Source organism: Ostrea edulis, chromosome 3 (assembly GCF_947568905.1).
Source record: "Ostrea edulis chromosome 3, xbOstEdul1.1, whole genome shotgun sequence".
Classification (NCBI taxonomy): domain Eukaryota; kingdom Metazoa; phylum Mollusca; class Bivalvia; order Ostreida; family Ostreidae; genus Ostrea; species Ostrea edulis.
The window spans coordinates 7,368,592-7,387,566 of record NC_079166.1 but is presented as its reverse complement, the minus strand read 5'-3'; the positions used below and the strand labels follow the sequence as shown (position 1 = coordinate 7,387,566).

Below are 18,975 nucleotides of genomic sequence, written 5' to 3'. Positions count from 1 at the left end.
TAACCGGCTCATAAGACATACTATTATGAAGACTTCTTAAATGACAACTAATTGTACACAAACTCTTTTAATGTAAAGCGATTGACAGATGAGTTTATATCTGTAAAACCGTACACTCTGTACACGTAACACGATGTCTAAAAGATTACATTACTAATCTTGATAAATTGATATCTTCTAACAAAAATATTTAAATAAACTATATCCATAGTAAAAGTAACTCTAGATATTAATTATATTTATTGTACCGTAGTAAGTTTTTACCATTCGTCCTTATACATGTAGTATGAAATGATTTACCATTATAGATACATATATTGACTACGTTTTTACTACGGTATATCGATATATATGAAAATTTTGTCTCGACTAAAATGATGTTTTTAATTTGTGTATTGTGGGAAGTATTTATGAAACCATTAGTTCAGGATATTAAGTTATCAAAACTATCATTAAACGTATTCAATTTATTCAAAGATTGTTTACTCAAACACTGAAAAAGTCAAAGTACCAACATTTTATCCACAATGAATCTAAGTGATGAACTATCGGAATTTTTACAACACTGAGTATGTACCTATAATATCAAAGTGTTCAATATGGATAATGATGATATCAAAATTCATCTTACATGTTTCATAAGAAATCAAAGCTTTATTGGAATTATTTACGTTTACTACATTTATTCGTTGTCAATGTTATGAATTTTTGATTAGAGTTATTGTTAATCTACAGGTCACTATGGAATGTTTTGGCTACACGTACAACAGTGAATTCAGGTCAAAATTAGAACGATAAGGCTGTTGTACTATCGCTGAGTAGTAGGCGAATTCAACCACAAGTTTTCAACACCATGGATATTGTAACTTCGTTATTCGGTAAGAATGTTTTACAACGGTGCTCTAAGGAAAGCAAATATGATATAAAGTTCAACAGACAATTATTGGAGGTCGACATTGGTCCGTGTGTGTCCTTACTGTTTTACCGACGACAAAAGAGCACGCGTACCTCATACAAATCATATTGTGGTATCCTTGTTAATATGATATGATACATGTAAGCTTGCTTCTCCTGGGCACCTAATACATACTCAGTTGTGTCCGTGTTAATTTTGTATCTTTTAAAGGCCTAGGGTCTAAGACATTGGTAAAATTTTGCATGTTCCAAAAAGGTGGTGAAATTAAAGATCATAACAAGAAAATCACAAAAAGTTTTTCAGAATATTTACAAAAACATATGATACAATACTAATTGCAAAATAATTCCCTGTTCACATTTTCCTAAACTGGTACCCTATTGACTTCGTATCTCTTATGCTTGTGTGTAGCCACGAATCAGCGAGGTACCGGTTTAATATATTGTCCTCCAGACAAACATTTTATAAAGGACTAAAACGTCAAAAGCACTTCAATTTCAAAGCGCTGCAGCTATAGATAACTGATAATAAATAATATACATCTGCTTTTTGGAGTTCATCTTGCAAAATATTGTGATTTCATTTTTAATATAAAAGATAGACCCTATGTAATTAAGGATTTATGAAATTGATCAATTTGCCTTATCTTCACTTGTTTATGCTCACATTTTCAATACAAACTGTAATGATAATCATTTTTTATTAATACACTGTACCTATAAACAAAACGCTTATAAATATAGCTAAAACAATTTGTCTATTTCCACGGCTGGACATGCTGATAAAAATGAAAGTAAAATGTAAATGTAAGAAACAAATTTTACTTTTGAACATGCAAAAGCGAATGAACTGCAATGCTTCACGCCAACATAATTTTCATGGAGTACGCCGGCATGAAGCATCATAGTTCATGCCCTGATATATTTGAAAAATGAAGTTTATTTCTTGAGCATTAGTATATCAAATTATATTTACGGTTAACTATTGGTCAAAGCTTCCCATGTGGCATAGTAAATCAATATTTCATTTCGAGCTTTTCTATATCTTCACAATTACATTTAGAAATAACTTTTTATTTTGTTTTCCAAATAACACACACACTGTAGGTGTAATACTCGCAGTTCTGTGTCAGGTTATTATTCCGGAATTTAGACGTCTGCACTCTTCAGGACATGAATTCTTTTTTAGTCCTTTCAGCCACTGCAACAGTTCATGGGGCATCATTTAATCCATGTCCTGACTCATGGTACTTACATGGGCGCTCGTGTTATGGATTTGTTAAAGATATCAAAACCGACTGGATCGAAGCAGGGGTAAGCAATTAGCTCATATCGGAATTGTGGTTGAAATTGTACATTATTGGCAATTTGACCTCTCTTTCTCAAAACTTCAACTTTTCCGCCGTCTATTTCCCATATTCATGTAGCAGTTGTCAAAGTATTGCCAGAATTGACTTGGTCATGAATGGGGCGCATGCCGTACCACAAACACACGTTTTTACACTATTTCCATTATATATTCCTTAATTAGGTATTGCATTTAAAAGAGTTGCATGTTCAACACAGGCATTCTGCGAGAGGTTCAGTTCTTTCCTGGTGGAGGTTGATACAAAGGATGAAAATGACTTCTTACGAAACCACATAGGAACAAATCACGGTAGGAAATATGAATGTGTTTGTTGTATGTCCCACTCAAGAATATTTCATGTTGATCCTACTCATAATTATAAGTCACCAAATTCAGTCGAAATGACACAATATTAACTGATAAATCATAATGGTGCTCAAGGCTGGAGCAGTGAGGGTTCATCATCGTCAAAATACTTACTGTATCATAGGACCTTGGTTCTTTTAAAGATATAACTTTAATGACATCTGATGACTCGTGTCATTTACTTGGCGATGGAATAGGTGCTACCCATTTTGATTGTCTTAATTTTTATTCCACCGTTAGTGATGGAACATAGGCCCCTCCTGTTGTAAAGAAAGCGCCTTTTTCCACTAGACAATTACAACCAGTAATAAACGTATTTATAACACGAGTCAACGGGATCGTTTAATTGTAGTACAAACGTTTAATTAACAGATACATACTGGTTAGGCGCCACGGATGCATTCTCAGATGGCAATTGGATATGGGTTGGCAATCAGCGCCCATTGACATTCTTAGGGTGGTCCCCTGGAGAACCAGCCAATGGTGCAGGTGCAGCTTGCCTGACGTTAGCGGGGAATTTAAACCACCACTGGAACGATGATTATTGTGATCGGAAATATGGCTTTATCTGTGAAAAAGAGTAAGGTCTTTTATGAAATTAATTATACACTAGATATTTTTCATATAAAAAATGGAGTGAATATTGGATCATATGAATATGCATATATACCCTGAAAGTAATTTTTAAAATGATATAATTTGTTTATGTATTTATTTGACAGGATTGAACTAGCTATGGGTGGAGGAGGATTAGTCGGTTGATGATTTTACTAAAGAATTAAATGACATGTTCTCTATTACCATCATCATCTTCAAATCTTTTTTCAATGTAATGGTCAGTCCTACGGAAATAAATCTCACTTGTGAGCAAAGTGACACAATATTCTACAGATAAATCTATAAAGTCCCAAATGTCAAAGATTCACCCGTCGTAGAACAGCAATAGTCTCAGGTGAGTCCAATATGGATCTGAGGAGAATTCGTTTGAATCAAAATAAAAATATCGTTACGTTTTTAGCAACATTCCATATAATCTCCAAATATATCAGGGATTCTAATGGCCATAGGTGGATTTTGTTTCCTCTTAGAAGAAAAGAATAATGAAGCAAATATTATACCAAAACCTCTATTAATTAAGAATAATAATTGTCATTCATATTTCGATTAGATATATCCATGTGAACTCGAAATAAAAGACACCACAGAGTCGTTCCCTTCTGCTTTATACTAAGATATTTTATTAGAAATATATATTAACGGGAAACTAACAACTCAACTTCATAACAAACGGGATGATTTCAGCTTCTCCATCGTCAACTTCAAATATATATGGTGTTTCTCAACTGATTCAATACGCATGAGTTTCGTCTTCGTATGATCAGTTGTGAAATCGAAGCAGGCTATTGAGAAATAAGTTGATGGTACAGGAGTTTCAACAGGCTCGTTTAAAGCCAGCATTTCGTAATTCTATAGTCGTTATAACGATGTAATTGCACGTGTGATATTATGTGTTTTTATGTGTTTTATATGGATATCTTCTGTAAATAGGAAACTACACATACATGGTTTATTTCAATGACTAAAGATAACGGTTAATCAAGGTATCGGATTTCTTTCCTTCTTTTATGAATAGAGCATTCATCGATCTGCTCATCAAAGTTCAGGCCTCAAGACCATAAACTGATAATAATCTTAAGTCTAAATCTCAAATCCAGCTAACGTTTGAAAGAATTTTCATTAACATCTAAAATTTTTAGTGTATGTTTGCATTTGATTTCTTTTTTTATAAACCTGTTTTTTAAACATCTGTGCTAGATGCAAGGTGAAGATAACGAACAGTGATCAATCTCATAACTCCTATATATTCATGAAGGAACATATATCGAGCGACAAGTATCCTCGGGGACAGACTGTCCACCAGCAGAGATACAAACTCGATGGTTAAATGCAAGTGATCAATCTCATAACTCCTAGATAAATCTTAAGATATAAGTAATCAAAATGTTGACTTAAGTCTATTCTCAGTGTATGGTCTTGGGGCTAGATGACATATTACTCAACATATGAAAGGCGAAGATAACGAAGAATGATCAATCTCATAACTCCTATAATGTAAAACTTATACGGTACCAATTTTGATGCACCAGATGCGCATTTCGACAAATAATAAGCAATACAAAATAGTTAGTTGGGCAAACCATAGAGTTTTTAAATCGATACAGGCTACTGATAAACAAGTTAATGGTTCAGGGGTTTCAACAGGCTCGTTTAAAGTCAGTATTTTGCAAAACTAGCAAACATATATCTAATAAATGAAAATGTCATGTTTTCGACACAGTGCTGTATTTGGATATCGTAGTCATCATTAACTGCTTCTCCTCCTACATGTATCACTGTACACTAGGCGGGCGATTTCATTGGTTATGTGGCACTTTGTGAGCGATTTCATTGGTTATGTGGCACTTAACGGGCGATTTCATTGGTTATGTGGCACCTAACGGGCGATTTCATTGGTTATGTGGCACTTAACGGCCGATTTCATTGGTTATGTGGCACTTACGGTAGATACCTGGTTAGAAGACAATGTTTTTCATAGAGTACGGTTTCGGTTACCGACTTTCCCACATCGGATGGACTGCACAATTTCACATAATACAACACATAAACCCGTGCATACACAGGTAGAAACAATGTAATGGATTTGGAAGTTTTGAAGGCTTGATTGAAAATTATTATGGGTGTTTGTTGTTTGTTGTAATTGTTGTTTTATACGAAAGTAACAGTTTTGGAATGAATACTGCATAAATGTGATGACTCCGTATAAGAGGGCCTCCTATACATTGTAAGTGAAACAGTAGTGAAATTTCATTAAGGTATTCTTTGATATTAAGCCTCTCTTCTAATTATTGAACATGTCACTAAACGAATTAAAGATAGGTAAATACGAGTAGATATGAATTGATCTAGTTAGATTAGAAATATACCAAATCTTCATTGAAATAGACCCATTTTAAATGGAATTCAACATTTTCGTAATTTGATTTAGTGTGTCAAACATTTGAGAATTTCGAATTTAGAAATATTCTATATTTTGTAATATTTGATCATTGTTTTTATGACTTAAACTCATATTTAGATAATTGGAGATAATTAAAAGTAATTAAAAATGAATTCAGTTCATTTAAAGATACATGTAATTTTAATTATGTAATCTCAAATTCATTAAACATCAAATTGCATCAAGTAAATTATATATGTCCAATTCAATTACAGATGAGTTCAAATAGTGGAAAATTAAAGATAGGTTTGATAGATTTATAAATCCATGTAATACGCAATTTCCGAGTTGCCCAATAGTTCTTTCCCTTTGTGGAACTCTTACGCACAGTGAGACGCGAAACATACTGTCGTCCACACGCGATGGGTACAAATGCTTATTGCTGCAATGATATATTGCCTAAACGCTGATTATCAGACATCATGCAACCACCCAAACTGCAGGGACACACAATATTAGTAAGTTTATTAGCATTTGATAATAAAATAGCTCAAACAAAAATCGATAATCACCATTTTCTTTTATTAAAATATCACTCGCGCAGAAGAGGAAATAAAAAATAATTTTATATTTAATTTAATGGCCTAATTCAATCAAATATTATTCTTGATATGGTCAATTTAATGTATACCAACAGCTGATATAAACAGAATTTACACTTTCATTACTTTTATTCGTATTAACATAGCTAGTCTATAGTATATGTATACACCGTGTACCCACCCAAGCGTTCAACAGAACACTGAACGTACCTCTATCACAAAAGAGCTGATATCTCTGAAGTTGCGTATTGGATTAAACTTTGAATTTGTTTTGCACAACTAACAAAGTATCAATACCTTTCTCTAATTGAACTCCACGTATCTGCAATTTCATTAGAGATAGGAGTATTGGACCTCAGGGACAACAGGGTTTGTACCCGCATTCCCTTAAAATTTAGAGAGGGGGTGGATAAAGAGTGAAAAAGGCATGTATCAAAAAGCCAAAAAATGTGTTACGGTTTTGAGTACAGATAGGGAAAAGGACTCCCATACTGCAAACTGGTAGTGACCGAGATATAAAGGACTCCCATACTGCAAACTGGCAATGACCAAGATGCAAGGTGAAGATAACGAACAGTGATCAATCTCATAACTCCTACAAGCAATACAAAATAGATAGTTGGGCAAACACGGACCCCTGGACACACCAGAGGTGGGATCAGGTGCCTAGGAGGAGTAAGCATCCCCTGTTGACCGGTCACACCCGCCGTGAGCCCCATATCCTGATCAGGTAAACGGAGTTATTCGCAGTCAAATCAGTGTGCCAAGAACGGCTTAACAATCGGCATGAAACACGTCAGACAGCATTTGACCCAATGCGAGGTTGTATTGACGAACTAGATCGTTATAACGACCATAGAATTTGCGAAATGCTGACTTCAATCGAGACTGTTGAAATCCCTGTACCATCAACTTGTTTGTCAGTAGCTTACCTCGATTTAAAAACTGATATAAGGAAAACGGGGGCTGAAATTAATTTGTATGTCCTACTCCGAATCCATTATAAAGTGAATATGAAAGGCAAAGATAACGAACATGGGTTTGATTTGTGTGGTTTCTTCCGATCGTGATTCACTCCTCTCATAATAAAATTCAAGTTATCTCGTTTTAAAATTACGAATTGTTTTGTCATTTTTGCCAATTAATGAATTATTTGTAATAGATAGAAAACAAGTTCAAATATGAAAATTACAGTAAGGCACACTGGTTATTATATCAAAAGCAAACGACAAATATCTCTTGATTTACCAGTATTAAAGGACAAAAAAATGGAGCTTATGCATCTGATTATCATATCGTAGTATATATAGATTTAAGGATTGGTTTCACTTTTATCGGGTTATCCGACGTAACTCGGTTTGGGACTGGTTACGCTTGGTACGCCGTTTGCTATTTTTTAATAAACTGTTGCAGAAGTAGTGGTATCGGATAACTTGTTAAAAGGTGAAAATAATCCTTATAACTGAACTCAACTCAACGAAAACTAACTCCTAATAACGCACCTATTCATCTACGGAACACAATGTCTAATTTTGATGAAGACACCAGTGTTGTCTTTTTTATTACATGAAGTTTTATTTTCATTGAATATAGTGTCCTTTAAATGCGTAACGTTCAATATTATATTTTCTCCAGAAAAAAACATGGTTCCGTCTCTAGAGTTGTCAAGGTTATGTGTCCCCATACCAAGCCTGGTTGTATAGTACACGTACGGTGTATATAAAGGTTGTTTGTCCCCATACCAAGCCTGGTTGTACAGTACATGTACGGTGTATATAAAGGTTGTTTGTCCCCATACCAAGCCTGGTTGTACAGTACATGTACGGTGTATATAAAGGTTATGTGTCCCCATACCAAGCCTGGTTGTTCAGTACATGTACGGTGTATATAAATGTTGAAAAAAAAATTAACCAATGCATAGAATGGATAATCTAAAACAAAATTTTAATTTGACTTAAAAACGTAAAATTAGTAAAGAAATTAAAATAAAAAACAAATAGCCGTGTTTCGAGTTCCTCCGGAACACCCGGGATTTTTCGTATTTAGCCACGCCGGTCACGTGATATGAGCAAAATGTTCCACAGGGGTACTTCCGGTTAATTTTGTTTACACTGGTAACAAAATTGTTTTTGACAAAATATAGATTTTGCGGCACAAACTGTCGCAAATCAGATAAAGGATAGCAAGGGATATGTATTTACTTGGGAAGATGTCAAAGTTTACCTTTTCCCAAACCCGGAAAAAGCGTTCATGCAGAGGAAACGATGGCGTCATTTGTGTAGAAAACCACGAGCAGCCGAAACTGAGTGCGATTATTACATTCCGTGAAAGCTGAACCAACAAAGAAACATCATTGTTCTAGCCAGTTTGCTTATATTAACTTTTAGGAAAACCAAGAGGTTTGTACTGACTCTTAAAAATATAATATAGACTGTGCAAAATCTTGTCAATCTTAAGAATAGGTATACTTGTACCCTCATCCACATCTGAGCAGTGTATGTATTTTACAACGGTGTTCATGTGACATTAAATAGAGAATTTCAATTATGAACTTATGGTTCAGGCTCATAAACATTACGAAGCAATTTTACAAGGGAGTGAGGGGGGGTATATATATATATATATATATATATATATATATATATATATATATATATATATATATATATATCTGCCAATTAAATAATATATGAGAACACCAGATGATATATCCCTACGGATCTATACTAGAATTTGCATGATCATTTATTCAAGCTCCATACCGATGGTTCATTCACTGAAAAATTTTGAATTATATCAAAGAACATTGATCTTTTCTCCAACTTTTAATACCAATCAAGCACAGGCAATATGCATCGCTTGGGGTCGAATTTACTATTAAAGAGTACTCTTTAATAGTAAATTCGAACACAAGTGATGCATATTGCCTGTGCAATCAAGGTACTTTGCATGTATATCAGAAATGTACATTTCCACTCAAACCACTTGTATACAAGAATGGAACCAGCTGAACATGAGCCAGGTTATATATTATATATTTGCTCTCCTACCCCTTTGATTCAGTACTGTGTAAGGAAATATACTATTGAGTATATATATTTATTAAAACGAATAACAAAGAACAACAATTTTCATTCATATTTTATTCAACATATATATACACAGGTTGATAACAATGGCTGATCTGCATATAATGACTGCTAGTTATTGGCTGGTATGCAGTGAAAGGAAGCTAAAAAGGAGTAAAAAGTTCATATCAGCCAGGTGAGAATTAATTTCTTCTTTTTTGTGTGTTATACATATGTAATTCTTTTCTTTTGCTGCTTCAAATCTTGTGTATTTGAAAATTTTCAGTCTAATATTTTGGCAATGTTATAGGTAGTGTGGCTTAAATAAACCAGTGTTAAGGAATATCCAGTAATGGCATGACATCATGAGAGTTTGGCATACCGACATTCAGATGATTAATGATGAAACTGAAGACCTCAAGTGAAAGACATGGAAAATGATCCTGTTCCCATATACCTGAAAAAGAGGAGGGATGCCACAATATTGATAAAAGACTTTTGTCAATTTGAGAAGCAAAGATGTAAAAAAAAAAAAAAAAAAAAAAATGCTGAAATTATAATTCATGTATTTGTTAAAAATACTGTTCACTGTACATACATGTATATTTTTTTAACTTATTTGGAAATACATGAAGTAATTCATATTAAAACTGTGAATGTATGAGTTTTCATGATTTTCATCAATAAAGCTTACCATATTTATTGTACATATATCTGATTTCCCCATTACATTGTAGTCATATGAGAGCTTGCTTGCATTCAGAGATCTGACATCATGTATAAAGCCGAGTTAAACAACTTCAAAATCTACCCAACATGTTTTAAATGAACACAAAATATTCTTCCTAATTTCTTCTTTTTTTTCCAATTTTGTTCATAAATTTATATTTAAGTCAATTCACCTTTTTCAAACTTTTGATGCATATGATGGATTTCCTCTGTATTGCTATATCTATCAGGCCCAGCACAATCTCTATATTTAGCTATATAGTTTTATAAAGCTATTTCAAACAGCTTCATTAAGCTAGTTTCGATTAAATTTCTTAAGTGCAATGACACATAACAATATACATGTACTTTGAACTAACCAAAACACTATTCTAGATATAGATCATATGTCATTTTAAGAATTTTCATGAAAAGAGAATTTCTTTTGTATTGATAACTGTCCACTACCTTGTGTGTGTCGAAGCTTTGATAAGTATATGATGACATTACAATGTGGAATCTGTAACAACTTAATAATCCTAAACATTTGACAATTTTGAACCAAAATTCTTCCTAAGGTACATTTTGTTTACAGTGTGTTGTTTCAAGTACAAGGATGAAATATTTTCACTTAGAAATTCAATTTTTATGCTTTAAAAATATATTTGATAGAAGATTTGAAATAGTTATATCAAGCAATTTCAATTAGCTTTAAAAAGCTATATAGCTTGATTAACATATTTATATTGCTAATTATACTAGAGATTGTGCTGGACCAGTCTATGAGCACATAATTGAAATTATGTTGCTGAAAGGAATAATATTACCTTAATCATGATCAGATATATATTTTGTTCAGTGATATAAATATGAGCAGTAATCACAAATACTTACTGGATTGTGAAAAGTCAATAAAATGACTACAACAATAAATAGTCATGCTAAAAATTCTTCCAATTACATGAGTATATCATTAGAAGTCAAACTCCAAAGACTTAATTTGTAACACAAGTATTAGTTGATAAATAATTATTTTCAAATTAGACAGCACATTGACTATACCCAAGTAGATAATTTTATCCTCACTCACATATGGATATACCACTGCACTCAGAAACTCAGTCTAATTCAATCTAAACTAGCTTTAAATAATAAAGCCATTTCAAATACCTATAATATTATAGCTAATCTATTACTTTTCACTGTGTATTGTCATTATCTATATTTTATATCAATAATTATCAGGTCCAGTCCAAAGACTATTTCTACCTATGTAGCTACTTATAGCTACCTAGGTATTTAAACCTACTCCAGGTAGCTATTTTTTACCTACATTTTCCTTTACTTGCATTTCGTGGCCAAACGCAGGAACGGCGCAACATGGTGTGTACCAAATTTCTTGATTCACTGATACTGACAATGAATACCACAAAAATATTGGACAAAAAATGATTACTTTCAAATTTGCATCAATAACTGCACCCACTTCCATTCTCTAGGAACTTAGGATCAAAGATACATGATAAGAAGTCTAGAATGTTTTACAAATCTTTATCAATTTTACAGTTAACATTCATGCACTCTTACATTAAAAGTTTTTGAGTCGATTTTTCATGCAATTTCCTCTACATTTTCCACCCTCGTAAAGTATTTAAATTTACACTCCGAATTTTGTCATGCACATGCACAACATGATACATAAAACGACTGACCTGTTTAAAAGATGTGCCTTAATTATTATTTATTTATATCTTTAAAAACATGTAAAAGTAGCTACTTTAAGTAGCTTTAAATACCTAGGTAGCTATTAATAGCTACGTAGGTAGAAATAGTCTTTGGAATGGACCTGGTTATATATGTTACATGTTTATGCCCATTTTGGCCCTGATTTGGTAACGTAAATTCTATTTAACATAGGCCCTAGAGGCTAGACTGTACTGGACCTAATGCCTGCTTTATGAAGCAGTGCACATTGTGTTTTGTTTAATCATATATATATATAATGTCGTCATAATTTTCATTTGACCTGTTTGACAGGTTTCAGTGAGTCTAATACGTTCTTTTCCTTTACCCCTCCGGTTACTAGACAGCTGGGCCTTGTGCGAGTTACACGACATCGTCTTCTTCTGTTCTTGACGAAGTCTTTCGTTGTATTTCGTAGATCAATAGTAGCTTATCAAACGCTCATAAACAAATATGTACCGCATACACCCCAAACTATTAAATGTGTATTTCAATTTCATGATGATCGACAAAATTAAGCCTAGGCCTAATACACGAAGTGTCGACTGTTGGTAAACAAAGGTAAACAACGATAAACCGGAAGTAACCCTGTGGAACATTTTTGACGCGGCGTGACTAAACACAGAATAAACACTGTGTTCCGGAGTAACTCGAAACACGGCTATTCGATACACATATATTTGATACCTTTTCATGAAAATCAACATAGTGGTACAATTATAGAGAGAAAATGAAAATGTAGATATACCGGTCGTCGAAGCTTAATTGTTAGGACGCTTGCTTCGTATCCATGAGGTCAAGTGTTGATTGTACCATCCCAGTATCGCATCAAACATTAAAAGTGAAAGTCAGATGTCCTTAAGTGGAGTCACGGTAGGTGTTGACATAATAGATATGGCCCCATAGACATGTCTTGATATGGGTAGGAATAGATCAATTGAGTAAATACCCGTATGACACGCCAATATGTTTAACAATACCAATTAATGAGAATGGTTTTCGAGCATGTATTCAAGAAGTTCGAAATCTTTATGAAATAAAAGTGGTATTTTCATTCGGATTAAAAGAACTACGGCATACATTTTGTATTATTGAACGGTAATAGGTCATAATGTTATTGTCTCTGCATTACAAGTTCTAATCTATATCACCAAAATTTGGCAGGGTACAATAGTGAAATTTCTCTGTGAACACACATCAATATCAAACGTTTTCTAAACATATAATTATCAAATATGTATTGCTGTGCTTTTTGCGGAAAATTTCGACGCCTATCAAAGGATTCAGAAAATCTCCTGGAAATACTCCATCGTCAAAAACAAACTCTGAAAACTTTAATGGAGCGCATTTAGAAATGTGTCAACTCTGTGGAGGAAATGCGAACTAATAAACGTTGACAGGAAACAACAATAGACGACTTGATCTTGAAAGCCGCATCCTAAGGTCTAAATTCGCGGTACTTCACCTACAGCTTGTGACGTATGACGTATGTGACGCTTGTGACGTATGAGAGAAAAATTCTCGAAGTGACGTAAAACAAAGAGATAAACAAACAGGGAAACAAACTTAAAAAGATCATAGAACGGTTGTATTTTCTTTAAGAAACGCAATAAGTCCAACGTATACCTATGTAAAACTTATACGGTACCAATTTTGATACACCAGATGCGCATTTCGACAAATAATGTCTCTTCAGTGATGCTCAACAGAAATGTTTGAAATCCGAAATAACTATGAAGTTTTAGATCTAAATATAGCCAAAAACAGCGTGCCAAACAAGTGGAGCCAAATTCGTCCAAGGATAAGAGCTATGCATGAGGGAGATAATCCTTAATTTTGAAATGAATTTCTAAATTTTATAACAGCCATTAAATATACATCGCAGAATAATTTATAAACATTATAACAGGACATCTCCAGTAGAAACGGTAGCATAAATAATCTGTTGACAAATTAATGCATCCCACTGGGAGACGGCGGGTCAGAATACTGTGTATGTGTATTTCTACTTCCTTGTTTTATAAGTCATTTATGGGATATCCGTACCTTTCCGAGATGTGTAATTAAAACAGATGCAAGTTTATTTGATATAAAACCTACAGTCCGCGAGTAAAATCCTTGGGCAATTGCCACACGAGAAGAAGGGATACTACGTCAGTTTCATCAAATCCCTGATAATGACAGAAGAAGCGAACTACGAACTTGTGATAGAGGACACTGTGAACAGTGGGCTTCACGCTATGGTGCTGGCTCTCGGGTACAAGGTCGGAATCGTTGACGCTATGGATTGCCTGTCAAAACCTTGTACAGCGGCAGAGATCAGTGAGGAGGCTAATTTGAATTTAAGGTACTGATATCCTAAATGTAATAATATCCGATCTTTTAATATGTCACTTTACTTTACTCTTTTTGACTTCGCAAAACGAATCTGTATGTTCTTGTCTGTCATGGCATTGTTTGAAGGTACAAATACCTGTAATCGATGTCCATGGATGTTACTACAGAAGGAAAATATATCAACACAATAACACCGAAAGAAAGACTGAGATGACAATGAATTTAAATTTTAATTATGATGTCACCCTCAGATAGCTGGACTGCAAATTATATCATCTCTGCATCGTGGGTTATGGTTATCGCATATTTTTGTCAAATGAAATAAATTTTACAGCTTCAATTGACACTGTGCAGTGATACTATTGGAAATCACGCTAAATTACATTATACATGTGCATGCAGCTCAACAACATATGATTGCATTCATTTTAAAGCTAATAACTTGTATATTTGTATTCTAGATTTATTCTCCTAATTTTCTTGACATTTACAAATAGTTGCTGATTTTCAGCTTGACATGGATTTGTTATTTTACAATACAAATATTGGGCGCCTTTGCGACATATATATGTAACATGTAAACAATATAACTATTTCTTTAACTACGTACTGGTACATGTATTTAGGTATTCGAATATAAAAGTAAAATAAAAGTTCCCATCAACCTCTGTATCTAGCGTGTCTTCAACTGTAGATGTGTGATATATTGATTATTTACATGAAATGGCTGATAATATTAGACAACTGTTACACTATGTGATGGTCTCTTGCAACGATTAATATGTCTACCTTTTTAATTGATTGGTGAATTGAAGGATACGAGGTTTTGCAATATTGCGGAGGCTTAAGGTATAGTTTATGAATTATGTTAGATATATACAATTCACACAGTTAATTCTAGAGCTAAATGAAACAAGTGTTAGTGAGGAAGTATGACAACTTCACCGGAAACTATGAACAGAGCAAAACCATTTAAATCTGTACATACAATATATGAATGTTGTAGCGAGTAATGCCCTCCTTAACAAAATAATTCTTTCATTACATTGATTGTAACTTGTACTTATCGTGTATCTTCTTCAAAGTCAATTCCCCGCTATCTTCACTTCTCCGTCGCGTGTAAATGTACTGAAAATGCATTTGATGATCTTTTTATCATACCTCATCAGAATTATGTATATTTTATTGATATCTAATGCATAAAACTATCACAGACTGTGCAACTTAATTCATACAGTAATCATAATTGCTTATACATTATAATTGTATATAAATATGTTTTATAATACAAGAAATCGACCATTTCATTCGAAACTCATTATCGTGAAATATGTCAGCAAAAGTATTTTTTCCCGTTTCCTTTAATTCTGAAGCACAATAGGTGGACAAATATGCCCCCTTAATATATTACATCGCCATTTATTATCTGTAAGACAAACAACTTATACTGTATTATTTTTAAATTAATAGATATGTTGAAGAATGGCTTATGTGCATGTCTGCTAAATGCATCATACATTATGAAAACGGGAAATACAGAATGCCGACTTCAAATCGGATTCGGAAAGCCGTACATACCTCCGCTGTTTTGCCAATGTTTGCAGATTGCTTCTCAAAACTCGAGACAGCCATGAAGAATAAAAACACCAACACAGGTGAGTTGTACTGCAGCGTTGATGATAGTCTCTCCGAATCATGCAATACAACCTTTCATAGGGTCAAATGCTGTCTGATATATTTCATATCGATTGTTAGGTCGTTCTTGGCACACTTATTTTCACTAAGGATTACACCGTTTACCTGATCAAGGGCTCACGGTGGGTGTGACTGGTCGACAGGGGATGCTTGCTCCTCTTAAGCGCCTAATACGACCTCTGGTATGCCCAGGGGTCAGTGTTTGCCGAACTCTTTATTTTGCATTCCTTAGATGAGTTATGAGATTGATCACTGTTCCTTATTTTCACCTTTCACGTATGAAAACAAAAGTACGCACCATATATATTATTCAGTCTGTGGAGATCAGGGTTAGAATGGGTCACCAGTACCCCTTGCTTATTGTAAGACGTGACTGAATGTTCGTAATGATGTGACTCTTACGACACGCAAGGGGTACTGAGGACCTATTCTAACCCATATCCTCACGAGACAAGATTTTCAGATCTGAGAATTTATTTTGGAAGGTGCTCATAGGATAAACTACTTATTTTCAATATTGAACTTTTCGTCGATGAACTGCTGCATAACTGTTGTTTTTCTAAACTTATCCGAGGTTCCACTACCTTTGGTGCAAAACACTGATTTTTTCTATATAAATGTTCGTACCAATTTGGATCCAGTACTGGAAAAGTGACATGCAAGACTTAAAATGAACACAGTAAAATAATCTGAAGAAAATGTATAATACCCGGTCTGTCATATACGCCTTGTTGTCAGTTAACATGATATACTCTTGTAAACCACGACTTGTCTCTATCTTACTGCCATATTCACCCAGGAATGATCTGCGTTGTACTGATGACAACTTTGTGATGTCATCATTGTTTTATGGCGTTGAGATTTAAAAACATTGTGTTTTATATTACGTTTGCTCTACGGTAACTATCATCGTTAATTATTCATCTTATGTCTAGCATTCAGCTATTTGCATGCAGAAAAAAATGACGGACTGAACGTGAATCCAAATATCCCCTCTATACACATGTAGTAAACGACGTTCTTTTGATGTTCGTTACATATGCTGTTTTCTGCTACTGATTCGGTGTTTTTTTTCTTGTTTGTTATTAGGGTATCAATATCCGACTATGGAGCTGGAATGGCTTGGGAAGTACAGTGAATTAAGCCATATTAATCAATCGTGGATTCTGGATAACATACAACCAGTAATATCTCAGTATAAAATGGAAACCAGAAGTAAGTATTCGTATGTCTTATGGTGTGCTTGTATTACTGTAAAGCTGATGTGGATGTGTTGATTGTATATACGTAAAGAATAAAATACGATCACTATCGAAATCCGCCCTTCAAAACATTTAAATTCTAAAGTAGTAGGTTAAGTCGATTCCTCTATGAAATAAAAGAGGACTACACAACCAAAGTATTGGATATTTTACACGCTGTTGGTAAGGTTCTTAATTGCAATGTCATGAATGTCTTTTACTTCATTACCCAGGATTTTCTAATTATCCTCGCATTAAGTTGATTTGTCGATATGCATAAAATTGCAAATCCAAATTTCGCATATTTCATTATGTGTATCTGTTCATGTTGTACTTCACAACGGTGATAGTAAAGTTATGTATATTAATAGTATCTTCAATCAAACTAGTTGTATGCAATTTTTCATACTCAGTGGATTAAAGAGCCGATGCTATGTTGGCATATGTGTAACAGAAGAATTCAGCAGGCAAAGTAAGGTCGTAGTAAGGTCTTAAAGTCTGATTTTCACGGACCTACTTCTTTTTCTTCTATAGAGATCAAACAGGTTGTTTAACACAACATTATCGCTAAAAGTTTCATTAATAATAAATTCATTTTTGACTTTTTAAATCAACAGAGTCACCTACAAGTGTTCTTGACTTTGGTTGTGGTTATGGAAAACTTGGGAAGGAATTGGCCGACTGTTGTCCTCAGTTTGACATATATGGCACAGACATTGCCGCAGATGCAATTCAGTACTGCAAGGCTTCGTCTACACACCCTAATATACATTTTGCCGTATTTGATGATGACATTAAATCTCGCTGGTCGGAAAAATTTGACATTGTCATTTTGATGGAGGTATTGCATGACCTACCAAATCCTGTTGAAGTTCTCTCGCAAGTAGATAGTATTCTAAAACCAAGTGGATATATCATAGCATTTGACCCCAATGTGTCATCAAACACGTCCGAAAATATTGGTCAAAAGGCTCCGCAGAATCATCTACCGTATAGCGTATTTTTCTGCTTACCGAATAGTTTGTCGAAAAAGCCTGCCGTGGGACACGGGGCTAGTTGGGGAATCGAAGACAGAAAACAATTTCTTACAGACAATGGATATAGCTTCGTACATATCGAGGACAAAGGCCGATCTGTAGATACGCACCATTACAGAATTGTTTTCAGAAAGTGAACTAATGGATTACGTTTTAATTTGTACCTGTAAAATATATTTCCCTAATTAAATGATATACCAATTCTTTATTACTTTGCAATATACATGTATAATGGATCATATATGTTAAGCTTATACGGTACCAATTTTGATGCACCAGATGCGCATTTCGACAAATAATATCTCTTCAGTGATGCTGAAACCGAAATTTTGGAAATTCGAAATAACAATAAAAGGAAAGCTAGAGTGCCAAAAACTGGAGCCAAATTCGTATAACTATACATTATTGTAACACTTTGTAAAACACATTTTTCTATTCAAATGAACTTCTTATTGATTAATATTTTGCAATACACTGTATATAGTGGAAGGTGACGATAAGGAACAGTTACACGTATCAATCTCATAAATCCTATATATAATACACAATAGATAGTTGGGCAAACACGGACCCCTGGACACACCAGAGGTGGGATCAGACAAACACGGACCCCTGAACACACCAGGCATGGGATCAGACAAACACGGACCCCTGAACACACCAGACATGGGATCAGACAAACATTGAACCCTGAACACACCAGACATGGAATCAGACAAACACGGACCCCTGAACACACCAGACATGGGATCAGACAAACACGGACCCCTGAACACACCAGACATGGAATCAGACAAACACGGACCCCTGAACACACCAGACATGGAATCAGACAAAGACGGACCCCTGAACACAACAGACATGGGATCAGGTGCCGTGGAGGGGTAAGCATACCCTGACGACCGCTCACACCCGCC

The 18,975-nt window shown here is 34.3% G+C and overlaps 2 protein-coding genes and 1 long non-coding RNA gene across 3 annotated transcripts; 2 read left to right on the top strand and 1 right to left on the bottom strand.

The window, feature by feature from the left end:
- Positions 1-801: 801 nt before the first annotated feature.
- Positions 802-3,435, top strand: LOC130053177 (perlucin-like). Its single transcript, XM_056159856.1, has 5 exons — positions 802-878; positions 2,105-2,229; positions 2,482-2,572; positions 3,002-3,209; positions 3,352-3,435. Exons 1-5 carry the CDS (start codon positions 854-856, stop codon positions 3,389-3,391), a joined length of 489 nt encoding a protein of 162 aa, XP_056015831.1. The 5' UTR covers positions 802-853; the 3' UTR covers positions 3,392-3,435.
- Positions 3,436-9,357: 5,922 nt separating this feature from the next.
- On the bottom strand, positions 9,358-12,402 carry LOC125677396 (uncharacterized). Its single transcript, XR_007371104.2, has 2 exons — positions 12,032-12,402; positions 9,358-9,754 (listed from the first exon to the last, which is right to left on the bottom strand). It is a non-coding gene; the product is annotated as an uncharacterized LOC125677396 (long non-coding RNA).
- Positions 12,403-13,809: 1,407 nt separating this feature from the next.
- Positions 13,810-18,264, top strand: LOC125677390 (uncharacterized). Its single transcript, XM_048915436.2, has 4 exons — positions 13,810-14,095; positions 15,556-15,740; positions 16,870-16,995; positions 17,639-18,264. The coding sequence occupies exons 1-4, from the start codon at positions 13,926-13,928 to the stop codon at positions 18,193-18,195; spliced, it is 1,038 nt and encodes a 345-aa protein (XP_048771393.2). The 5' UTR covers positions 13,810-13,925; the 3' UTR covers positions 18,196-18,264.
- Positions 18,265-18,975: the final 711 nt, after the last annotated feature.